We start from the raw sequence: 25,960 nt of genomic DNA, 5'->3' as shown, positions 1-25,960 counted from the left end.
GTCACCGTTATGCTGCCTGTGTCCCTGGATATTTACCTATGTGGTATGTGTGATTAGGTTTCAGTGAGTCTCTGAATGTATCTCTCTGTGAGTCTCTGGCTCTGTGAAGCTCTCTGTCTCAGAAGGTGGGACTATATGAGGGAGTCTCTGTGGGTTTGAAATATATGTGAATATATTCTGAGTGAATATCGCAGTGTCTGTGATTCCAGCTTTCTCTCCCTCACTCCCTCTTGAGTCTTTGTGAGTTTATTTCTGTGAGTCTCTGAGTGTGTGTCCCCCGCCCTCCGTTGTTTATTTTACACTGGCTGAGCATCAACAATGCCTAGGGTGCTAGGCAGACTGCTTTCTGCCTCAGTTTCTGGCACCCCGTGTGAATTAGAGATAATAGCCAGAAAGGACTGATGCTTAAGTATTTGGAAGCAGTGAGGGCTGTGGAAAAACGTACAGGAGGGCCTGGGGACTGTTGTGAATGTCTGTCCTGCCCCCTGCCCTGCCAGAAAGAGAGGGGGTCTCTCTAGAGGCCCCTTTGCTTATGTGATGCATATTCCCTTATTCTGCCTTAATCCTGGAGTGAGGTGCACAATCCTACCCTCTCCTGACGTGGAGGACCCTATGGGGGTTATGGGTCTTGGAGGCTAGGAGCTCAGTGTCCAGGAAGAGTACCCAGGAACTTGAGCTCCACTTCCTGTTCCCCCACATGCTACTCTGGCTCCAGTTGACCCCGATGAACTCCATTGGCTGAGAAGTTGAAGTTGGGGACTGGCAACTTACAGTGGCAACAACTGTCCATCTCTCCATCCCCTTGGCTTTTCCAACCACTTCCCTGGGTGCAGCAAATGGCCCTGAATGGCAGTCTGAGGGTCCTTGGAATCCTGGGTGTGAAGAAACCTTTCTTAACTATAGGAGAACAGCCTGAGCACAGTAGGGCCCCAAAGACCCACTCCACAGTCCTCCCAACCATCTTGGATGACGCATACTTCCCTCTTTCCACAGGCCTGTCTGGCCCTGAGGGAGTCCCCTTTCTGAAGCTGTGGTGCTCGGACGACCTGCTCTGTACGTTGCCGGGCACCTGTAGGTGTCCCTCGAGAGTTCAGTTTTGAGGTTCAAGTCAGTGTGGCCATGAAGGGGCTGCCTGTTGGGCTGATGCTGTGACCCTGGAGTCTGCCTCTCCTGCCAGTCCCCCGGCCCGGAACATGTGGCTGTGGCTTGGCCCACCCTCGCTGTCCCTGAGCCCCAAGCCCACAGTTGGCCGGAGCCTGTGCCTCACCCTGTGGTTCCTGAGCTTGGTGCTGAGGGCCAGTACCCAGGCCCCAGCACCCACAGTCAACACTCACTTTGGGAAGCTAAGGGGTGCCCGTGTACCATTGCCCAGTGAGATCCTGGGGCCTGTGGACCAGTACCTTGGGGTGCCCTACGCAGCTCCCCCGATCGGCGAGAAACGTTTCCTGCCCCCTGAGCCGCCCCCATCCTGGTCGGGCATCCGGAACGCCACACAGTTTCCCCCAGTGTGCCCCCAGAACATCCACACAGCTGTGCCCGAAGTCATGCTTCCTGTCTGGTTCACCGCCAACTTGGATATCGTCGCTACTTACATCCAGGAGCCTAACGAGGACTGCCTCTACCTGAACGTCTATGTGCCCACGGAGGATGGTGAGTGCAGCCAGGCGCTGTGCCCTCCCTGCTTCCCACCCGCCCCACCGTGTTTGTGGCTGGCATGTGGTCGTGTGCCCTGAAGCATGCATCTGTCTGTCTGTGAAAAGGCTTTTAACCATCACTTGGCTTGGCCTCCCTCTTCCTCCTCCCTGTTCTTTCCTCTCCCAGCATTGTCTGAGCTCCCATGTGTGAGTGACACTGTTACCACAGGATGGGCCTGGCCAGGCCTGAGAGCTTTGACAGGTCTAGGGCCAGATGCTGGATGGGGGTTCCCCGGGGGAGTATGGGTCACTGCTGGCAGCTTCCCCGCGGGAGGATGCTGGCTCCACCGGGCCCCCCTGTTGCCATTCCACCTGTGTGTGTGTGGCCAAGGGAGCTGGGTGTGTGTGGGGGGAAGGGGGCAACCTGGTGGGCAGTGCTTAGGTGCCTCCTCTTTCACTAGCTGATGCCTCCTCCCGCGGGGGTCACACTAAGGTAAGTGACAGAAACAAGGAGATGGTGGGACAGGCTCTCTGCCATGTGCCGCCTGCAGAGCAGCTATTGGGGCCTGGGGGGGTGGGGGGTGCATGACCCCGGGCAGAGGCCTCCTGTTATTTTTTAGTTTTTTATTCATTTTACAGTAAAGCGGATTTCCAAGGAATGCGCCCGAAAGCCCAACAAGAAAATTTGTAGGAAAGGAGGTAGGTAGCCAGCCGGCGGGGAGGGAGAGAGAGAGAGAGGGAGGGCTGCCTGCCCACCTGCCCTTGCCCCTGAGGACCCAGCCTTCCTTCAAGTAGCCCAGGCTCAGGGGGCGGTGAGCAGGCATAAATTCCACCTCATCCAAGGGCCCCGGCTCCCCTCCGGGAGGCTCTGGTGGCCTAAGACAGGTTCAGAGCAGAAGCAGCAAAACCCCGTTTCTTTCAATCTTCCTGGCCCCCAATTCCACCCTAAAGTGTGTGCCAAAGACAGAGCCAGTGCTTTCCTCCAGGTCACCTCAGGAGAAACTGTAAGCCACCAAAATGGAGCCAGGGGCTCTGCCACTTTCCGGGTGAGGGAGTTGCCAGCTCATCCTTCCGTGCTCTTTCCCGGGTTGAAAGTTGAGATTCAACTCTCCAGCCCTGGAGCTTAGACCAAACTGTACCCAGGTGTAGTAACCCTGCCACCCTGTCTACTGCCTCTGGCCAGGGCATAGCTGAGTGCCCCCGGCTGGCCTGGTGGCAGACCTTGGGAGGTCTCTGGGAACTGTGGACTCTAAAGGAGGCACAAGATCTCAAATTTCAAATTGGCACTCTTGCCAGGAGGAATTTGTCCCCTCACCACCTGTATAATAACTCTTCTTGTTCCAACACCGCTTTATGTTTTCTGCAAAGTATTTGCATACTTACCTCAGAAAATCCACTCCCCCCCTTCTCTGGAAGCTTATAAAGCACGAATTGGTTTCCCAACTTTACAGATGTGGAAACAGGCCCAGGGGAGTGACTTGCTGCTGCTCAAGGCCCCTTCCCTGGTCTGTGGCAGAGCCTGGACCAAAACCTGGGTCTCTTGACCCTCAGGGAAGTGTTCTTTCCACTGTAGCATGCAAGGCAACTCCCATCTGGTCATTCTCACCTCCCCTCTGAAACAAATGGTGAAATACAGATGGGGTGAATCAAATTGGAAGCAGTAACAGACTAAGGAACAGGTGGAAAATCACAGCCTGGTCCCTACAACCCTTTGGCAAGCTTGGAGTTTGTTTTCCTTTGAAATCATAGGGCAGGATTCCCCCAGGTGGGGTCATCAGGGACTGGATATTCCCTACCGAGTAAGAATCTCTTGGGAGAAGAGCCCGGAAATGTATACGTAGCACTTTTGATGCACACTGAAGCTCTGAGGGAGGTCCCCTGCCCTGGAGATGAGCTTTCCACCACCTCCTCACACCCAGCTCAGGGCTTCAGTAAAGAGCTCAGAAGGCAATCAGTAAAAACGCTTTTGCATGAATGAAGAAAGGAGGTGGGGGTGCTGCGTAAAGAGTATGGGTCTGGGAGACACAAGCCTGGGTCCCATATCAGCTGCTAACTCACAGTGAAACCTTAGACAAGTCTTTTCCTTTGAGAACCTCTTTTTCTGCATCTGAAGGTGGTAGAGGACTATTCCAGTCTTAACACTCCTTTAACCTGTAAAAAAATTCATGAAGAGGGTCTGTTAAACCTGCTTCTAGTAGTTACTTGCTTACTTAGGTGTGGGGATGGAGGGGGAGGCGATGACATTAACCATTTCCTAGGAGCAGTTGATCCCCCCAGAGCACCAGTAAGAGCCTAGGGCAGTCCAGTACAGTCCTGAGAGTCCAGACCTGGAAGCGCCAGTCAAGTTCAAACATTTACCAATTGTGATTGTTGACTATGGGCAAGGCCATGTGCTAGGTGCTGTTGGGATGTGGAGGGATATGAGGTAGAGGAAAGATTTAGAAATAACTAAAGACTCGATCGCTACTCTGAAGAAGCTCATAGGCTAGTGTTGAAACTCAGCTGGTTTAGCGAAGCCCCACAGGCCAAGCTGGGAAGTGGGTTCCAGACAGTGTGGGAGAGGGCATCTGGTCATTTAGCTGCTCAAATTAGTTCCCTATCCAGGGCCTGTTGGCCATTTGGAACAGATTTTAAAAGCCTGCCTCTTGGGGGAGAGCCATCCCCAGAGATGGTTATGGGGGTGGTGTGTTCAGAGCAGGCAGGGCTGGCTGGGCACCTGCAGCAGCACCGTACCAGACTTGGGGGTGGTGGTCTAGCTAGTCCCTGGAGGGGCGGGGACAGGCATGGCAGCGAGGAGTTGCTCAGTGAGTACTGTGCAGAGGGAGCAAAGCATCTGCAAAGGAGGCTGGGACAGTGCAGCAAGCCAGGGACATTCCCACAAGGGGACAAAAGGGGTGCATCTTTTAAGTCAGGGTCCAGAGAAAGAAGAAATTCCTGGGGAAGGTGTGCCCTGTCCCCCAGCCTCCACCTCCATCAAATTGGAGGGAATTTGTGTTTACAGATGAGTGATTCCTTGCTGTTTGAGGACGGGTGGGGGTTTCTGCTGCGTGGGTGATGATGCCCCAGGCCCCACAGGGTTTCTGAGGGCAGTGCTGTCGTCAGGTGTTAAGACGGTAGGCACCATGGGAGGTTCAGAAAGCCAGAGGCAGTTTCTGCCCCTCAGGCTGGGCTCTTGCCCTAGTTGTAAAGTTATTTTATAATTTGAGGGCGGCTCCTGTTTTGATTAATAGCTGTAAGGAAACCCAGACCAGCTGAGAAAGAAAGCTATTTGCTGCCTCCGGGCCAAGAGTATCTGATGTCTTAGACAAGAGGATAAGCCCTGGGGTACCATAGAATGACCTCTGTTTCCACACACTGATCAGCACCTGGGCGGTGGGTCTTCGTTCTCAAAGCCATTTTCAAGATGGACTTCTTGTCTCCTTAGAATGGGAAGGAGAGCTGGTGCCAGCTCAGCCAGGTCCTAAACTTCTCTCCTCTAGTTTCTTCTTTTCTCTTATTCCCTTCCTTCCCCCTTCCCCATGCTCCACCTCTTTTCCTGACTTATTTTTTCCCTTCCCTTTCCTCATCCCAGAAAGGTGGCATGGTGCCGTGGAAAGACCATTGGCTTTGGAATCAAGCAGACCTGGGTTTGGATCTCACCTCTAGCACTTCCTAGCTGTGTGATCTTAAGCAAGTCACTTTGCTTCTCTGATTCTCAGCTTCCCCATCAGTGAAACAGGAATAAAGATAGTCCCTCCATCACTGGGGTGTAAGGATCAAACAATATGGCAGAAGTAGAGTGTCTGGCACATGGTAACCATTCGGTACATGGTAGGAGCTGCTACCATCATTCCTATCTCTGTTTCTCTCTCTCTCTTCCTCTCTCTCTCTCATGTCCTTTTCCCCTTCCTTCTCTTCCCTCCCTCCCTCTCTGGCTCTCTTTTGATCTCTGAGCAATGCTTGCTGCTCTCAGGCCTGGTTCCTGTGGGCAGGAACCCCATTTGCCATTACTCAGAGCAGGTCCCAGCGAGGAAAAGCAGAGGGAAAGCTTCATCTCCCATTTTCTCCTGTGGGAATCAGAATCAGTTGAGACCCAGCTTGAGCCTACCCACTGGGCCCAAATAGCTTAGGGCTAGGGTCCCTGGCTCTGCCCTGACAGCTCACACCTGTAGCCACACGGTGGTGATGCCGCCTCTCACCCTTGGTGCCTGCCCCCACGCTCCAGCTCAGCTGGCCTGTGTACGCATGTGCAGCCCCTTCCACCTGGGAGAAGGCCTTCCCCTGAGATGGTCTCCAGCTCCATGCCCTGGCCCACCTCCTGCTGCCTCCTTCCTAACTGGGAAGGTGGTTGGCTGAGACAGGCTGTTGGGGACAGAGAGGCAGGTAGGGAGGTGCAGTGAGGCCAGCACAGCAGGGGCCTGCAACACCATCATCCTGATGAAGGTCTGGGCCTCAGCCCACCCATTCCCTCAGTTCTTGCCATCCCTCCTGCCTGTCCTGGGCCCAGGCCCAGAGCTGGCTTGCTGGGCCACGCTGCAGTCATGCTGTTTTTGAATTCTCTCTCTGTTTTGTTCTCTGTTCTGTGCTGTTGTGTCTCCCCGTGTCTGGTCCCCAGGATCCGGCGCTAAGAAACAGGGCGAGGACTTAGCGGATAATGACGGGGATGAAGATGAAGGTATTTGGGGGCTGCAGGGCGTGGCGGCTGGTGCATGGCACAGAGCCCCTCCCCCTCTCAATGGGGAGAAGCCCCGTCTGTCTGTCTGTCTGTCCGTTGGTGTGTTTCTGTTCCTGTACAAGGCCGTTGGGCTGTTCATCCATCTTTGGCCTGGTCAGCCACTGGGAGTTCCAGGGTGATGGACACGGCTGGCGGGAGCAGGGGACCACGAGCAGAGCCACGGGGTCCCCCACTGCCCGGAGACAGCTTCCTTCCCCATCTTCTGTGGTTCCTGGGCACCTGCCCCGACTGAGCAGCAGGGAGAGTGGAGAGAAAGCAGGACTGAGGAGGGCGGGGGCGGGATGGGGAGGTGAGGAGAGGCGCAGAGGAACTTGAATGGCAGGAGCCCCTGTGTTTTTGTGGGGAGGTTGGCTCCTGGGAGGGGGAAGTGAGGAGTGAGGCAGTGACGACTGCAGGGGCTGGGGAACAGCGCCACCTAGAACCTCCTTGGCCTTCGCCCAAAAAGAAAAAGATGGCCTGGGGTCAGGGGCTGTATTAGGTTCAGGATGGCCACAAGAACCAGGCTGAAACACCAGGCTGAGGCCAATACGCCACAGACCAGGCAGTGGATGGCATAAGATCCTTGGGTGACGGTTGAACCAGTCTTCCTTCCTCCTCAGGAAAACAGGTTGTGTTTGCGGCAGCAGAGAGCATTCCTTTCTACCTCCATGCCCTGACCCCCACCCCTGGGGGCCACACAGCTCAAGGGGGCCCGCTGGTGGCTGGTAGGGTGTGCTGGGGCAGTGGGGTGCAGCCCAGCTCCCAGGCCGGGGGTGGGAGGTGTGCTCCAGGTCTAGGCGATCAGCCCTGTCCCCACTGGGACAGTCACGGCTTGGGAGCAACCGCTTAAAAATCCCTTGCTGAGTGGCCTCTGTGCAGGCTCCATCTTCACCTCAGAGCTGACTCGGGGTGGGCTCTCTCATTCTTAGTTCTGCCCCACCTCTTCCCCATCCCCAGTGTTTGCAGCTAAGTCTGCCTGATGTCCAGGGAGAATGGGGTAAATGAGCACATGGTTGAGAAACCATGTCAGTAAGGTCCCCCCAACCCCATCTCTGCCATTCTCTCCCCTGTCCCCACATTTTCCCTTGTTCTCTTCCTGTGCTGCCCCTTATCCCCACACCTCTTGTCTCTGTCTGCACTGGGGGGCCAGCTGCTGCCAATGGCCGTATTTCCATGTAACTGGTCTAGCCTTGGGGGTTTCAGGGCTCCCCAGCCCCTGCTCTCTAAAGCCATGTCAGGTCCCAGGACTCCTGGGTGCCCAGGGCAGGAACTCACTGATTCAGCTAAGGGACCAGCCCTTTCTCTTCCTCCTGCCCTCTGTCCCCCAGGGCTCAGCCACAGCCTCTGTAGAACTCACTGTATCAGGCACGCCTGGCTGCCTTCAGCTGGGAGGCACTTGAAACCAGTCTTTAAAAACACCACCAGAATCTGACTTTCTCTGGCCGATGGCCCAAGCTCTGGGCTGAACAGCCCCCTGAGTCCTGCCCTCAGAGATGGCAGTGGTGTCCTGGAACCTGGGATAGCTTTGCTGCCCGCACCCCACCCCAGGGCTGGCGGGGGTGGGGGAGGAAGGGCAGCCTACCCAGCCTGTGTCTCAACCCTTCTCCTTGCAGACATCCGGGACAGTGGCGCTAAGCCTGTCATGGTCTACATCCATGGAGGCTCTTACATGGAAGGGACAGGCAACATGATTGACGGCAGTGTCCTGGCCAGTTATGGCAACGTCATCGTCATCACCCTCAACTATCGGGTTGGAGTGCTAGGTATGGTTCCCTGTTGGATGCCTAGAAGGAAGCCTGAGCTCTCAAAGGAAGGATAGAAGGCTGAGGAGTTGAGAACAAGCCCCTGGGTTCTCTAGCTGGTGCTAATGATCGTGGTCACAAGGTTGTTATCCCATGGTTTTACCCAACTGCTCAGAGCTTTTATGCACATCCCTAGGTCCTTTCTTGGAATGTTGAGATGCCATTTAAAATTCAGTTCAAACTTCACACTTTTTCTTAGGCCTCAAGCTAGGTCTCTGCTTCCAGATTTTTGCATGGCTGAGTTTTGTAAAATCAATTTATTTTCTGGTGTCCTGTCCTTATCCCGACTCTCCCACCCTCACATTCCTAAACACCCTACACATACACAGATATTCCTTTTAGTCAGTCACACATCTGCACACCCATACACCCTCACATGTCCACATGTCCACATGGCCCGCATCCATCTGCATGTGTCCAACTATTTCTCACCTCCACAAACATACACACACACATCCCTACATCTACAGACCCCCTCACATATATGCACATTCTCCCACCACTCCATACACACTCCACACACATATTTTCCCCAGTGCACATATCCAGATACCCGCATACCTCTCTATACTCCATATCCATACCCCGCATCTACACAGATTTTTCTCACCTTCCATGCGTACGTACACACACAGGTTCCCTCCACATCACTGTTTCTACATCTATGCCCATATACACCACACATGCCCACCTCATGCTTCCCTCTACCCCCATAATGCACTCTACACAAAGACCCACACCCTGGGTCCATACCCACACCCAAACAGCGCACATATGTATATGGGCACAGATGTAGATGCAGGGATGTGGAGGGAACCTCTGTGTGTGTGTATGTGTTTGTGTGTGTGTACACATGGGAGGTGAGAGAAATCTTTGTAGATGTGGGGTATGGGTAAGGAGTGTAGAAAGGTGTGGGGTATCTAGATATGTGTGTTGGGGAGACTCTATGTGTGGAGTGTGTATGGAGTGGTGGGGGAATCTTCTCCACATACACAGATCTATGTCCCCCTACATAGCCCACTTCTGTATCCTCTCTCCTCTAACATCCACACACACGCATATATCCCTCAGCTTCCCCACATAAGCATGAGCTAATGTTCCCCTCCCTACACATATAGGAGCCATACCTGCAAGTCCACACCTCCCCACCCGAAAGTACACAAATACTGCATATATCCCTCATATCCCTGCTTCCACGTGTACATACACATTCCATGCTCTACATGTAATATATGTTCCCTCTTATACGTCCCCCCTTATACACAAACCCACAGACCCCCATGCACATACCCACACATACACACGTACATAAGCACACATACTCTTCCTATACACATCTAGCATATATATGTCCAATACATACATGTATCCATATTCCTACCCCACAAATATACATGCATCCATATACCCACACTTGGTCATCCATATCCATACATGCATACACACTCATGCACACCCCACACTTACATACCCCATATACATACACTACACATTTCTTCTACTCTCTCCACACATATATCTCCATATACTCCTATCCCTTACACCACTGTGCTCCCACACATACACACTTAGTTCTCAAATACCTCCTCATATACACCCTTATCCCCTTCCCCCACATACTTTGTCGCCCACATGCTTATTTTGGAGATTTAGGCTGCCCCTCTGCCCTGTGCCTTCCTTGATAACTGTTAATGCCTAACTGTGGCCAAGGTCTTGAGGTAAACAAGTGCCTCAGAGAGGGCAACCAAGCACACAGGCCTCTGAGGACGCATGCAGTCCCATACCCTTGGAGTGGCACAAAGAAGCCAACTTCCTGCCTGGAGGGCTGGTGTCCTCAGAGTCCCAGTGGGGGGTCAGGGCTCTTTGTCAGGTCTGCAGGCCTGGGTGCTGAACCAACAAGTAGGCCTGGCTTCTTCAGGGCTGGTTGGCTGATGGGAGCTTATTTTCATATACTTGTGAATATGTGGCTTTGCCTGTTCGAACCTCAGAGGCCCCAGAGCTGCATTTCACTTGTGGGTGCAGTTCCATACACAGAAAGGCCACCTCCTGTTGACTTTCCCTTAATACTATATGGGATAGCAAGACATCTTTTGGGGGTTCAGGCTGGAGAAATGATATTTCCTGAAAAAAGTGGAGCCTGCGTCCCATTCCGCAGATCCAGATACTAGATGTGATGTATGTGGGGCATCTCCCTGGTCTCTCCACAGTCTAGTAGGCTTCGGGTTTCATAGTTCTGCCACTGCTCCTGTGGCTCTCGGAGTTGCCCCAGACATTATGGCAAGGCTCTCGTAAGCTGTTCTGTCCCATTGAGAAAGAGGTTTGGCGTCTCTGACAGTAAAAATGGTACCATGCAGGTGGCTGTAAACCCACACACTTGGGCTGCCCAGTGCCTGAAGAGTAATGAATATACAAACATAATCACACACAGATATGCAGGCACACATGCATGGTTGTTGAAGGCCAAAAGTAATTCTGTTACTTTATTTTCTAAATGAGAGTGATAGAAAATGTTCAACTCAGCTGCTTTTAAAAATGATCAACACAAAGCGCCATTCTCTAAGGACCAATGGAAAGCACAGAGAATACTAAGAATATGCTTCAGTTCCGAAGTATCTGACCAGCTGGAATGAAGGCAAAGAAAGAGTGGAGAATTGGGGAAATGAGGGTAGAAAAGTAAGAAAGGGAAGGAAAGGATGGTAAAGAGAAAAGAGGATGAGAGTGACACAGAGAAAGGAGGCAGAGGAGAGACTCAGAATTTGAAGTGTCACTTGGGAGCTGTGGGCTGCAAGCTCCCTGTGATATCCTGGTTTGATGATTACTTAACAACCCTTCAGTTGCTCTAACCCTTAAGCTTGTATATCAGAAGTTTTTAACCTTTTGGGGAGTCTTGGACCCCTTTGAAATTGTGATAGAAATGATGGCCTCTTATCCCAGAAAATGCTTGTGTGCATACACACACACACACACACACACACACATACACATACACATACACACAAACTTATAGAAATTATTTCATGGATACTACTGAAACTCATCCACGAAATTCAGGTTAAGACCCCCGACCACCACCTTACAACCTCCTCTCGTTGGCATAACCAGAACTGCACATCTTGGGGTTAAAAAAACAACACATTTTTTAAAATGTTTACTTTTAAAGAATAAGCATTTGTATTCTTTGGACTTAAATAGTTAATGATCAAAATAATACTACCCAAACCTCAGAAGGAGCCATTAAGTAAGATTTGGCCAGAAGTTTCCCACCACCTCCTGTGTGCCCTTCAGTGTCTGCTCTGGAACACAAATGTAATCAATAGGCCACTGGTCGGACTCTGGATACATACAAGATGTTTTTGTCTCTTGGCGCCAGATATAGAACATGGGTTTGTCCCTGTTTCTTGGGGATTTTGCTGTATAGCTGAGGCTTTGTTTTGTTTCCCAAAACATGTGACCAGTTTTGGACCTCATTTATATGCATTCATTCACTCTCCTTCCCATCAGCTTCTCTGAGCCCAAACAGACGGTTCCCTCCAAGGTGCTTCTTTAGACATCTTAGGTGATGCCTATATTTTATTAGATGATGTCACAGGCGAGTCCATGGATCCCATCCAAGGCAGAGCGGTATTTATAATTTGAAAAGCCCCCACTGGGCTTGAGACCAACAAAAGAAAGGACCTCAGCAGGATATAGGATGTGGATATCCCTGGGGCTGAAGAAGTGGGGGCTTGCTGAGTTTTCTTTCAGGTTTCAGAACTGAATCCTACATCCTTGCTCAGGTGCCTTCAGGCAAACTGAAAACCTGGTAAATGTCAAGCCTTGGGTGACATACTATCTGATTTTGATACAGTATACCAGATTCCCCTGTCTTCTGTTGACAAGCAGCTTACCATGTACTGCAGTATAAACTCGGGCCCAGGGAGACTGGCTCAGATTTGCTCTAGCAGTTTATGGAGTTTGGTGTCTCAGCCCTCATTCTCACATGGTTTTTCACTGGATGACTGAGTTACTGGGGAACCAGCAGCAAATGACTGCTCTTCCAAACTGCCAGGTTTTGTGTGTGTTTGTGGTCAGTGACATTTACTGTATCATCTGCCTGAGCCTGTTGGATAGAGCACTTCAAGCAGGATGCTTGCAGTAGGATGGTTGACATGACATCATCCACAAGCTTCAGTGCCTCTTATCCTGAGGTTCATGGGACCTGAGGGAGAAGAGAGTGATGCTCAAATCCTCCACTCAGCCCTTTCAGGCCTTTGTTCCCAACCCAGGAAATTGGTTCATTTTGGAGAAATCTACTTTACTACATCCAAATGCAGGCTCTCCCTGCTGATTAGGACAGGTGTATTTGACACATTTCACTGAATGATACCTTGGCAAAGACCAAAGCCAAGTCTACTATTGCCTAAATAAGAGACAAGGTAGAAAGAAAATGGGGGAAGGAGAGAGGAGGGAGGGAGGACAGGCAGGCTAAGAGAAACACAATGATTTTTGCTGGAGGGTCTCAAGGCTTGGACAGCCAGGTTGGATCTTGGTCAGCATACTTTTCAAGACTTGCAGGAACAACTTCAGCTTGTGAATGGGCCAGACAAGAAGCTGGTTCCCTTGTCTAGAGGCACAAGAGCTCCTCCATTCATCCTCATTCAGGCTTTCTCTAATTCCTTCTCATTTCCTCATTGGGAACCTGGGGCTAAAGAGGGCTTGTGACTAGATCCTGAGAGGAATAACTAAGTACTTTACATACTTAATTGCACCAAAGGTAAATTAATAACATACTTGAAGAGGGTAAAATGAGCTCTTTCACAGTAGCTAGATTCAGAAGGGCTCAAGAAAGACAGTGATGAAGTCTTGTGCCTGCTTGAGTCTGTTTGAATTCAGCTTCTGCCCATGGCCTACCAGGCCCATTGGAGAGCTCTCTGTGAACTGAGGGAGCCTCCTCAAACATGGCCTCCCACAAAGTTGACCCCAGGGGCTGTGGATGAGCTTTTAACTGTGGAGTTAAAAAATACTGACCCAGGTATAGGTTTTCAGTGTGTAAGAGCACCACAGCTATCCACCTGGAAAGAACCTTTCCAAAAGCCTAGGGCAGGAGATGATAGCCTTCCAAGGAACCTAAATATCAGGGAAGAGGATGAAATGAAGCAGCAAGATCAGACTAAAATGGAAGCAGGGTGGGGTGGGGGGAATATAGGACATCTCTGTGGGATAGCCAGCAGGTGGGTGGGAAGGTAGTCGCCATGGCAACAAGTCTCCATAGCAGCAAATCCCAGCAGGTGGGTGGGAAGGTAGTCTCCATGGTGACATGTCTCCTCAGCAGCAAATCCCAGTGGGTGGGCGGGAAGACCTGTTTCTGTGGTAATGAGCTGCACTGACTTCCCCATTTTTCCACCAGACGAAAAAGATGGTCTAACCCAGCGGTTTTCCAACTTTAGCAGGCATCAGAATTACCTGGAGAGCTTGTTAAACATAGAGATTGCTGGACCCCACCCCCAGAGTTTCTGATTCATTAGGTCTTGGAGGATGGGAAAATGAGGACCTGCCCTGAGAATGAGGAGAAGGGGGCATCTGAGGCCCTGGAGGAAGTGGAAATTGACAAGCTTGGACAGGGGGTGCCAGGAGGGCTTAGGGATTATAGTCTCTTCGAATCTTAACTTCCTCCAGAGACAGAATAAAGGGAAAAGAAAAGTAGCTATAGATGTATAGTGTGCTGAGCACGTCTGATATACCTATGCTCATTTTATCCTTGATACAACCCTTTGAAGTATTTTGTCCCCATTTTACAGGAGAGGAAACTAGAGCCCAGGGATTTTCAATAAGTTGCCTAAAACTACATGGCCAGTAAATGGTAGAGCCAAGGTCCCTGCTCTTTCTACTCTATCTTGACAGGTGCTAGAGTAGTGTATCAGTTATCACATCAAGGCAGAGGATGCTGGATACTGGCCATTTACAGTTCCTGCAGTTTAAGTCTCCCAACTGGAGGCATCCCTTTCAGACAGTCTGGAGACCCTGCCTTTCAAACTGGGGAATGAGTAGGAAGTAGGGAACTGATATTTCCCAGAGTGATGGTGCTGGACCTTGCAGAAAAGAGCAATGGTTAATGCTAACTGGGTGAAAAGAGCTACACTGCATGCTCATCCTCCATCCTCATGCCCCTGACAGTCATCGTCATCCAAATGCTCCATCCCTCCACCTTCACTGTCCTTGTGCCCTTTATTGAATTCAGGTTTCCTGAGCACTGGCGATCAGGCTGCCAAGGGCAACTATGGGCTCCTTGACCAAATCCAGGCCCTCCGCTGGGTGAGCGAGAATATCGCCTTCTTCGGTGGTGATCCCCGCCGTATCACCGTCTTTGGCTCAGGCATTGGCGCATCCTGTGTCAGCCTCCTCACACTGTCGCATCATTCTGAGGGTGAGTAGCTCTTGGAACAGCACAAGAACTAGCCAAGTGCTGGCTGCCGACCCTGACCCCAGGCCCTCCAGGCTCCAGGGTGCCCAGCTTCATGTCCCAAGAGCACCCAGGGGAATCAGCAACCCTCGCCTACCAGCTCAGTGTCCCTTTGGGGAGAAAGTGAAAGTGAAAGTCATGTCTGATTCTTTGCGACCAGTCCATGGAACTCTCCAGGCCAGAACATTGGAGTGGGTAGCCGTTCCCTTCTCCAGGGGATCTTCCCAACCAAGGGATCAAACCCAGGTCTCCCACATTGCAGGCAGATTCTCTACCAGCTGAGCTACCAGGGAAGCCTTCTTTGGGAAGAAGTGGAAAGGAAATGTTTCTCTAGGGGAAGATATATATCTCCCAGTGTGAAAGAGGAAAGGAGAGAATCCCATTTATATCTTGAGAAAGGAAGGTTCTCCTTGTGATGTGGGAGTCTTATTGAGGAGTGTGGGAGTAGGATGTCTCTCTCTCTCTCTGAAGGGACACTGGCTCTTTTTGGGCAGGGGAAATCTTTCTGTGTGGGAAGGACACGTGACTTTGGGTAGAGCTCTAGAGTGGCAATTAGTTTTTAGGTGTAAGAAACACTCATTCTCGGCCTTCATCTCTGAAGAGCAAGTCTGTGTAAGACAGGAACTGCCCTTGACAGGGGAGACGGGACCAAAGCCAGCATTAAAAACCTGTGGATGAGCTTTGTCTGAGGGATGGCAAGTTCTTATCACACTCCAGACCAAACCTCTCCCACCCCCAAGCTGTATGACCCCAGCTAAGGGAGACTTTAAGTTTTAGCCTGATGGGAAGCCTCTGCCAGTGACGCTTCCAAGGGGGCCAAATAGACCCTTTTTTGTGTTCAGCAGGAAATGTTCTCTTCATCTGTGGACTATGAGTACATGCTAAGTTGCTTCAGTCATGTCCAACTCTTTGTGAACCTATGGACTGTAGCCCACCAGGCTCCTCTGTCCATGGGATTCTCCATGCAAGAATATTAGAGTGAGTTGCCATGCCCTTTTCCAGGGGATCTTCCTGACTCGGGGATAGAACCTGTGTCTCTTCAGTTCAGTTCAGTTCAGTCGCTCAGTCGTGTCCGACTCTTTGCAACCCCATGAATCGCAGCATGCCAGGCCTCCCTGTCCATCATCATCTCCCGGAGTTCACTCAGACTCACGTCCATCGAGTCTGTGATGCCATCCAGCCATCTCATCCTCTGTTGTCCCCTTCTCCTCCTGCCCCCAATCCCTCCCAGCATCAGAGTCCTTTCCAATGAGTCAGCTCTTCGCATGAGGTGGCCAAAGTACTGGAGTTTCAGCTTTAGCATCATTCCTTCCAAAGAAATCCCAGGGCTGATCTCCTTCAGAATGGACTGGTTGGATCTCCTTGCAGTCCAAGGGACTCTCAAGAGTCTTCTCCAACACCACAGTTCAAAAGCATCAATTCCTCAGTGCTCAGCTTTCTTCACAGTCCAACTCTCACATCCATACATGACCACTGGAAAAACCATAGCCTTGACTAGACGGACCTTTGTTGGCAAAGTAATGTCTCTGCTTTTCTATCTAGGTTGGTCATAACTTTTCTTCCAAGGAGTAAGCGTCCTTTAATTTCATGGCTGCAATCACCATCTGCAGTGATTTTGGAGCCCCCAAAAATAAAGTCTGCCACTGTTTCCACTGTTTCCCCATCTCTTTCCCATGAAGTGATGGGACCAGATGCCATGATCTTCGTTTTCTAAATGTTGAGCTTTAAGCCAACTTTTTCACTCTCCTCTTTCACTTTCATCAAGAGGCTTTTGAGTTCCTCTTCACTTTCTGCCATAAGGGTGGTGTCATCTGCATATCTGAGGTTATTGATATTTCTCCCGGCAATCTTGATTCCAGCTTGTGCTTCTTCCAGCCCAGCGTTTCTCATGATGTACTCTGCATGGAAGTTAAATAAGCAGGGTGACAATATACAGCCTTGACGTACTCCTTTTCCTATTTGGAAGCAGTCTGTTGTTCCATGTCCAGTTCTAACTGTTGCTTCCTGACCTGCAGGTTTCTCAAGAGGCAGGTCAGGTGGTCTGGTATTCCCATCTCTTGAAGAATTTTCCACAGATGTGTCTCTTACATCTTCTGAATTGGCAGGCGGGTTCTTTACCACTAGCGCCACCTGGACTGTAAGAGCCCTTTCTACCTCTGAGAGGCAAAGATGAGCTTCTCAAAATAAGTGTCCTTCTCTAAAGTAAGGAAAACCATGAGAGAGAACACAGTTTTTCACTGAAATCCACCTTATGAGTTAGTGATATTCTCACAGGAAGACTTGCTTTCTCTCTTTGAAGAAGGCCTGTCTCTCTCAGGGAGAAAAATCACCTTTTCTGACCTAGAAATTCTGCCTCTGTCCCTCCAGAGACTCCATGAGGGAAGACTAAGGTGGGAAGTAGGCAACTTAAAATGTGTTCCTAGGTGATGGTATGGGAACAGGAATTCCTTTTTTCCATCAAGGAGAGTGAAGTGACGAGTGGTGAAGGTGCCTCTGTCTGGAAAGAGGAACAGTGCCTCCTCTGATTGGGGACTATTTCCCTGGGAGGAGAAAGCCTTTCTTGGTGTGGTGCTAATTCTCTGTCTCATAGTGGGCCTGTGTCCCTGGCAACCTGGCTGCTTTAAAGATTTATTCTCTCTGTCTTTCTGTAATTGATTAATGGAGAATAATCTTTCAAAAAATGAGGCTTTCTTATGTAGTCATCTATATTTCTCTCCCTCTCTTTTTTACCCATGCAGACTCTCTTCAACTCTCTTTCTTTCTCTCTCTCTTTTTTATGGCCATGTCATATGGTATACAGGATATTAGTTCCCTGAACTGGGCTCAAACCTGTGGCCCCTACATTGGGAGCACAGAGTCTTAACCACTGGAGCACCAGAGAAGTCCCATAAACTGTTTCTCTTTGAGGAATAGAACGTGCACCTGTGGGCCAGAGTTTCCCTTACTTGGGAATGTTGAGGTCAGAGAAAGAATGATACCTTTTTTCCATAGAGGGGAAGAATCATCTACATTTTGAGTTTGGGGGACTGGCTCCTTCTTAGCAAGGGGAAAATCTGGACCTGAGGCATCAGTAGCTTCAGGAAAAGGAAAGACCCTGTGGAGACTACAGTTTGGGAGGGCACACGCCCTGGAGACCTTCAGACCAGAGGGCCTTTGCCCTCAGGAATCCTTCCCCAAACTCCGAGAACGTGAAACTCTCTCCTGCCTGCATTTCTCATCCCTCATGAAAAAGACCCCTTTGTGGTGGAAGCGCCAGCTCCCTGGTGGTGTGCTGGCACAGAACTGGGCCCAGCTGGGCAGGAAGCAAGAGGGGAAGAAAAGGAGAGATAAAGAGAGGGAGCCTAAGGAAACTGATGTCTGGGACCCAAGGGGTTAATTCTTCCTAGCATTTCCTTAACCCCAAAGTTACCAACCACCATCCTAGAGTGAGGAGACAAGAAACAGGCAGGGGACCAGTCAGGAAAGGAGCCCAACAACCCCTCCTCTGGTCCTAACCCATCGTTCCAGCAAAAGGGTTATTCCTTCTTCACAGCCCATTCAACCCAGAGGGCGACCTCAGTAAAAAAGGAATGAAGAGGTGTTTGATCTGTCACGATGATCTGACTTGGTGCTGTCTATTTTCTAAGGGCTTTTCCAGAGGGCCATCATCCAAAGCGGTTCTGCTCTGTCCAGCTGGGCTGTGAACTACCAACCGGTGAAGTACACCAGCCTGCTGGCAGACAAGGTGGGCTGTAATGTGCTAGACACAGTTGACATGGTGGACTGTCTTCGCCAAAAGAGTGCCAAGGAGCTGGTAGAGCAAGACATCCAGCCAGCCCGCTACCATGTGGCTTTTGGCCCAGTGATTGATGGTGATGTCATTCCTGATGACCCAGAGATTCTCATGGAACAGGGCGAGTTCCTCAACTATGACATCATGCTAGGTGTCAACCAGGGTGAGGGGCTCAAGTTTGTGGAAGGGGTGGTGGACCCTGAAGATGGTGTCTCTGGCACTGACTTTGACTATTCAGTCTCCAACTTTGTGGACAATCTGTATGGCTATCCTGAGGGTAAGGATACCCTGCGGGAGACCATCAAGTTCATGTACACAGACTGGGCAGACCGTGACAATCCTGAGACCCGCCGTAAGACATTGGTGGCACTCTTCACTGACCACCAGTGGGTGGAGCCCTCAGTGGTGACGGCTGATCTGCATGCCCGCTATGGCTCGCCTACCTACTTCTACGCCTTCTACCATCACTGCCAGAGCCTCATGAAGCCTGCTTGGTCAGACGCAGCTCATGGGGATGAAGTACCCTATGTTTTTGGTGTCCCTATGGTAGGCCCCACTGACCTCTTCCCCTGCAACTTCTCCAAGAATGATGTCATGCTCAGTGCTGTTGTCATGACCTACTGGACCAACTTTGCCAAGACTGGGTAAGGAGAAGGTGGGGGTTCTTCTACTTTGGGACCCTAGCGTGCCCTCCCCTCTGCTCCTCTACCTAAACCTCTTCCATCATCTCCCTTCCTAAAACAGTCACCAAATCTTGATTGGTAACCCCTTCATCCCTCTCTGTACATCCTCTTATCTAGTCTTTCATGCCATTTCCTTCCCTTAAAAATTTTTGTGGAGGTTCAGAATTTGGTCAGCATTAGGATCAAGCAGGAATGAGAATTACTGGCATAACTATGGGATTCGAGTTTAGATGGTAAGAAGCCAGGTGAAGTGGGAATAAAGTACATTCAGAAAGCCTTTAAAGGGCTCTTGGAAAAACTGGGCAGCTGAAAAGATGAATGCATGCTCTGTAACTTGTGAGAAGAAGCGTCCTATAGCTTGATCTCAGAGGATGGGTGCAAGGGAGGATGTGATGGTTTCCATGATGCCATGGGCAATAGGAGTTCAAGGTCTGGGGAAGATGAGGGGTATGGACAGGGTGAGGGACCCCATAAAAGATGGAAATGGTAGAACATTCTGGACTGGGGAAGGGGTTTAGGGCTGAGTGTTAAAGGAAGAATCTGGGCCTTTTCCTCATTACATAGAGTGGTGACCCCAGATTTCCATGTGGTATTTCAGGGATCCCAACAAGCCGGTCCCCCAGGACACCAAGTTCATTCACACCAAGGCCAACCGCTTTGAGGAAGTGGCCTGGTCCAAATACAATCCCCGAGACCAGCTGTACCTTCACATCGGGCTGAAGCCAAGGGTCCGCGATCATTACCGGGCCACTAAGGTGGCCTTTTGGAAACACTTGGTGCCCCACCTATACAACCTGCACGACATGTTCCACTACACGTCCACAACCACCAAAGTGCCGCCCCCGGATACCACCCACAGCTCCCACATCACCCGCAGGCCCAATGGCAAGACCTGGAGCACCAAGCGACCAGCCATCTCCCCCGCCTACAGCAACGAGAATGCCCAGGGGTCCTGGAACGGGGACCAGGATGCAGGGCCACTCCTGGTGGAGAACCCGCGTGACTACTCCACTGAATTGAGCGTCACCATCGCTGTGGGGGCCTCCCTCTTGTTCCTTAATGTCCTGGCCTTCGCTGCTCTCTACTATCGGAAGGACAAGCGACGTCAGGAGCCCCTGCGGCAGCCCAGCCCTCAGAGGGGAGCCGGGGCTCCTGAACTGGGAGCTGCTCCCGAGGAGGAGCTGGCAGCGCTGCAGCTGGGTCCCACACACCACGAGTGTGAGGCGGGTCCCCCCCATGACACCCTGCGCCTCACCACGCTGCCTGACTACACACTGACCCTGCGGCGCTCCCCTGATGACATTCCACTCATGACCCCCAACACCATCACTATGATCCCCAACTCCCTGGTGGGGCTGCAGACATTGCACCCCTATAACACCTTTGCCACAGGGTTCAACAGTACTGGGCTGCCCCACTCACACTCCACCACCCGGGTATAGTAGCTCTAGCCCAGAGCACAGCCTATATCCTGATTCTACCCCTCCCAGATCCACAAAAACACATGCACACATGCACACACACACACAGACACATGCAGACATCTATGTATACGCACGCACCCACACCCAACAGCAGACCCACGTGCACAAACATAGACAGATATGGACATGCACCCACATGTGCAACAACACAAATAAGGAAGTAAACCTGAACAAGCCCTTCAAATGGAGACACACATGAGTCCTTGGGAAACTGAGGACCCATGGAACAGCAGCTGAAGCCGGCTCCCAGACCTGACCACAGACACTCCCAGGGAGCCTGAAGCACCAGCTGGATACCCCTTGGTGCTCGCCTTCCACATCTCTTGGAACTGCACCACCCGCCAACTCCAGACTTGGGAGCTTTAAAGAGCAGAGTAGCTCTTTCTCCCTTAGACTTGGTCTTTTTTCTGGGTCTCGTTTTTGTTGATTTTTAAAGAAAAAAAAATTGGAACAAATGCTTCTCCAACCCATGAGTGCAAAGAGGCTCCGGAAGGGAGGGCTCCAGGCCCAGGTCTCTCTGGCTTTGGAACTCCCATTGCTCACACAATGACTGAGAAACGTGAGCCCCAAGAAAGAAACAGATTCGGGCAAGACCATGGGGGAGAAGGAGGAAGGGGTTGTCACTGGATGGGGTTGGAAGGCCATAGGGGACAACTCACCAGCCACCTCTATCTCTGTGGAGGGCTGTGGAGACCACAGGTGACCTGCGTTCCCCAGGAGCATTGGCCTCCCTAGACCAGGGGACCCCAGATTTGGTGAACGAGGTTTTGTGGAGGCCATGTCATTATTGGGGGCCCTGGGTGTAAGCTGGGTCCTACCTCTGCCCTTGGGGTAATGCTATCAGAAATTCGCCCCATTTTCTTTAGAGTCTCTTTCGTGTATGTCATTTCTCTTTCAAAAAGACGGTGTTTTTTTGTTGTTGTTGGCTTTTTTTTTTTTTTTTAAAGAAAAGTTCTTAAAACACTAACGGAAACCCATGGAGTTTGTCCTTTGTAAAAATTTTAAACACAGTGTCTTGATATAAAAATAAAAAATCCAGTTAGCACTCCCAACCTGCCTCCCTTGCACAGGCCTTGCCCCGACAGACCTCCTGGCAGGGCACCTCTGCGGGTGAGAACTCACAGTCTCAACATCCTGTGCCTTTAAGCTGATACAAGTCTGGGGGGCTGGCTGCTGACCCCCTGCACGAAGGCCTCTCAAATCTTAATCAGGTTGCTGTCCCCACCCCCACCCTCACCCCGCAACGCTCTGGGTTCCTGCGGCTGAATTCTCCTCGGGCCTCCTAATGAAACTGCAAAAATAACACTTCCTTCTCCACTGCGCCATGGCTTCTGCGGCCACCGCCACTGCAGCCCGCTGCTGGCTCTGCCACCATCGCCACCACCCTGCCCTCGTCCTGGATGACTGGGAGCTGGGACGAGGTCCGCCCTCTAATATGCTGAAAATTCTTTTTCATGTCTGAATCCAGTGCAGCATCAGATATGTGGACTCCCTGGCCCTGGGTGACTGACAGAGCAGGGGCCCTCTCCTCCCCAGGGATACTGGTTTCCTGTTCTGTGAATTAGAATTGGAGAAGTCACTGGGGCCCTGGCAGCATTTCTCTCCAGGACTGTGATCAGTGGCTCCCTGTCAACCCTGGGGGACAGATTCAGTGGGCTCCACAGAGTTAGCATTATGGTATCTCATATTACCCACACTGACTTGAAGGACTAAACCAGGAGTCTGCTCCTCAAGTGTGACAGTTAGGTGGGGTTGCTGACACCTCAGAAACCAGGAATAGCATTCTTCAAAGTGTCCCTGATGGAATGAAGGAGATGAACCAACACAACACGATGACGTTCAGAGGGAACAAACACAAGGTAGTAAAAAGACCAAAACCAAGAACTAAATACTAATATGGTATGTGGGGACAAAGGAGATTGGCAATGATTGACTTGACCTAGGTTAGTTAAAAAAAGAAAATAGAACTGGGGGGAGGATGTCAGGGTGGGTCTTGAGTTGGATGAGTCCCTAATGTAGAACTGGTTTTCTCCTCCTTCCCTCCTTCCTCTCACCCTATTCTTTCTCTTCTTCCCCCCATCCCTTCCTTCTTTCTTTCCAAAACTAACTTGGATACTAGCACATAATAACAAAAATTTAGTATGGAGTCACTGGGAAGTAATCGCAGTCTGAGTTTTTTAGAAGTAAGCTTAAAGTCATGTAGTCCAACCCGCTTATTTTATAACTGAGGAAATGGGCTCAGAAAAACACGTCACAGTGTTAGAAACAGACCTAAAATGTAGTCCAGTAACATATGACCTTTCTCATGGTCCTCAATTTTCTCCACTCTACCTAACATTGGTTAGGACTTTGAAAACAGTAATGGGTCTGCCCTTGGTCAACACATTTTCAGCATATGTGGAAAAGCTAGAGAGGATCTGGAGAAGAGCAAAAACAATGTGCCAAAGGACTAAGTTGTTTTTTTTTTTTAATTTAGAAAGGAGGAAGCAGATGAAATAACATTTAATAATTGTGGAGCACCTACTATATGACAAGTGTGACATATCATCAAAAAATTAGGAGGTATATCATCCCCTAAATCAGGACAGAACTGGGTGATCTGTTCTCTATTTCTTCTGAGAGTGATTGGGGGAAAGATTAAGATAGACACAAGGCAAAACTTTGCTGTAGATAGGAGTTGATCATGGCATGTAGTAAATCCTCAATAACAGTTGCCAAATTGAGTGAGTGACTAAAGGAAGCAATGGTGTTCATCTTTCTGAATGCAAAGGGCTGGGTTATGTGACATTTTAGATCAATCAGTCTTTATTATTATGATCCTTTGATTACTCCATGTCAGATATGCCGAAATGAGCCTCCTCTTCTGAGGGGTATGTGTGTGCCTCCAAATTAGGAGGCTTTCTAGTTGGGGAGGATGTAGACATTGTTTCTCCTCTAAGAACTAAAGGTGCCATAACAAACTCAGCAGTGAGAGATCATAGTTGGTCTTCACACCTAAAAAAAGGTCTGCGAGACCTCTAATGCAGGCAGAGTTTCAGTCTAATTGACAGTCAGTGCTGTGCCTGGGTGGTTTGAGTGTTCTTGACCCCCTTGCTGACTGCCAGCCCTGATTCCAGCAAGAAAAAAGAAAAAGCCCAGGTTCTTGTTTAAAGGGCTGAGGGTATACTTGGATTTGATTTCACGTGGCAAAAATTGTTAGGGCCTAAACCGGATCCAGCCTGCATCTCTAGATTTATCTAGTTTCTATATTAGTCTTTTGAGGAGCTGGACACAGATATCTTGGGATCTGAACTCGTGGTGTGTGTGAAGGGCCAGAGGTCAGTCACTGTGGAAATTTTCCATGAGAAGCAAGGATGGTTATCAGGACTGTAAGCCAGGCCCTGTACTGGTTTATATACAATGAGGGATAAAATATACCCCCTTTGGGGTACATACTGTCAGGAAGACAGTTCAGATCTGAACTGTGATCAGATGAGTAAAACGCATAATCTCTGTGACTTCAATAGTATGGTGAAGGTAAAAATCTGGAGAAATTGCAAGAAAAGCTATGGTAAGATCTGGGTGGGTGATGGAATAATGGGCATTTCAAATTGGGGGAAAGTCCTCAGCCAGAGCATGGAGGTAAGATTCTAAATGTGCTTGAGGAGCAGTGAGGGAACTGGCTTGACAGAAGTAAAAGGTTCAAGTCAAATGATGGGAAATCATTTGGAAAGATTGGAAAGAAAGGTTGTGGAGGTCTTCATAACAGCAGAAGAGTTTGGGTGTTGCCAGATGAATAATGGGGGGCCCTGATTTTTCTTTAGTTTGCTAATGGTTTCACAGACAGAAAACAAAATCTCCTTGGCAACTCCTGTGCTTCTTCTTTTCTGCAAGGAGAAGGATTTTCAGAGTCAAAGGGACAAAGTGAGCCCCAGAAAGAGGCTCCTCAAGGGAGTTTAGTCCCAGAGAGCCTTTAGCTGCTCTGAGCAACTCCATCTCCTAGTCTCGGTCAATAACAGCCCAGGGCATTGTGACGACCTGCAGCTCCAGTTGCAGGACAACTGGTGATGGCTTTGAAAACCCCATGGAGGGTGAAAGGGATGCACACCGCTGCATCACTGAGATCAATGAGTTAAATATTGATTGAGGGCAAGATTCTAGAACAAATGAGGGTTGGTGAGCAATTACAAAAGGAAGAGAAGAACACTTAGCCCCTGCATGGATTCTGGAAAAGCCATTTCCCACTCAAGCTCATCTCCTTTGATAGGCTGACTCGATCGGTAGATTAGAATGTTACCCCTACAGTGTATCTGGAGCTCAAAGAAACATTCTCTCACCATGCTTTTAGGACAATATGAAGAACTGTGGGAATTCTAGGCGATTTCCGGCTTTCATGTCACTAGATCAACTTTGAAAATTATACATAGCTGGGAGGAAGTGCCAAAATACGAGATGACAGAATAAGAACTTGTACAGATGTCAAGAGGCTCGTATGATGGACTTGCTATAGCAAAATCAGTTTACAAAGACAAGGATGATGTCACCTTTTAAAATTTCAAAATGTAACAGTGTAACTGTTAAGAAGTGTGAGATGTGACTTAAAGGCTTTTAGAGTAAATGGAAGCTTATCATGATCCACGAGTCAAAAGTGTGGTTTGGTTGTTACCAAAAGTATCATGACCTTAAGCTATATTAATAAGAGCATAATGTCCAGAATAAAGGAAGTAAGTGATCGTCTTGTGCAGTAGACCATCTGTACTGGTCAGACCACCCCTGAGGCCCTCTATTCAATGCAGGCATCATACTTCAAGGGACATGTCAACAAAAGTACAGCCAGAGAGAGTGGTGAGAATAGTGAGGGAACTAGCAAATCCCCAGAGAAATTTCTCTACTGTCAGCAAATCATTGCTGGGCTCATAGTGAAGAGGAAGCTGGACATTTATTCTGTGTGGGACTCCAGGGGCTCTGGGATCTAATGGGGTGGAAGTTACAGGAAAGTAGATTTGGGCTAAATAGAAGGAAGAGGCTTTTTTTTTTCTTTTTTATAATGAGAAAATGATAATAAAAGTTTTGGCTCATGATTCCAGCCTTTTGAAGTCCTTTTAAAATTTATTACCAACAGCTTCAAAAACAGAGAAGAAAAAACTTCCTAATCTCAACATCCTGATATAAACATTTTGCTATGTTTAAGAAGAACTTTCTGATGATTAATAACACTCTCTGAAATTAGAATAGACTAACTCAAATGGTAGGCAGCTCGCCATCACCAGAGATATTTAAGCAGTGACTGGATAATCACTCCTTGTGGGTGATTCAAAGGCAAAGAAAGCATCTGATAAAGGACTGAGCCCAATGACCTCTAGCGTTACTGAGATTCTATGGTGAGCTGGAAAGTCTCATGATAAAGTATTCAGAAAAATATTTCTGAAGCCTTTGAGCAGGGCAATCTGGAGCCAGAGATAATAACTAGTTGA

General features: G+C 49.7%; 1 protein-coding gene across 3 annotated transcripts; it reads left to right on the top strand.

The window, feature by feature from the left end:
• Positions 1-1,193: 1,193 nt before the first annotated feature.
• Positions 1,194-20,465, top strand: NLGN3 (neuroligin 3). 3 transcript variants are annotated; one of them, XM_068962379.1, is made up of 7 exons: positions 1,194-1,650; positions 2,274-2,333; positions 6,229-6,288; positions 7,941-8,090; positions 14,347-14,532; positions 18,195-18,984; positions 19,622-20,465. In XM_068962379.1, exons 1-7 carry the CDS (start codon positions 1,194-1,196, stop codon positions 20,463-20,465), a joined length of 2,547 nt encoding a protein of 848 aa, XP_068818480.1. The 3 variants fall into 3 exon arrangements, with proteins under 3 accessions (XP_068818480.1, XP_068818481.1, XP_068818482.1); XM_068962380.1 differs by lacking the exon at positions 2,274-2,333; XM_068962381.1 differs by lacking the exons at positions 2,274-2,333; positions 6,229-6,288.
• Positions 20,466-25,960: the final 5,495 nt, after the last annotated feature.

This window comes from Capricornis sumatraensis, chromosome X (assembly GCF_032405125.1).
Source record: "Capricornis sumatraensis isolate serow.1 chromosome X, serow.2, whole genome shotgun sequence".
Taxonomy (NCBI): Eukaryota; Metazoa; Chordata; class Mammalia; order Artiodactyla; family Bovidae; genus Capricornis; species Capricornis sumatraensis.
Note: the sequence above shows the minus strand (reverse complement) of the source record. Positions and strands in the feature narration are given on the sequence as shown.

Excerpts from the sequence above, each read along its gene's own strand:
- NLGN3 (XM_068962379.1), top strand. The coding sequence starts at position 1,194 with ATGTGGCTGTGGCTTGGCCCACCCTCGCTGTCCCTGAGCCCCAAGCCC. Across the intron at positions 1,651-2,273 it reads CTATGTGCCCACGGAGGATG|TAAAGCGGATTTCCAAGGAA; the intron begins GTGAGTGCAGCC and ends TTCATTTTACAG. Across the intron at positions 18,985-19,621 it reads ACCAACTTTGCCAAGACTGG|GGATCCCAACAAGCCGGTCC; the intron begins GTAAGGAGAAGG and ends GTGGTATTTCAG.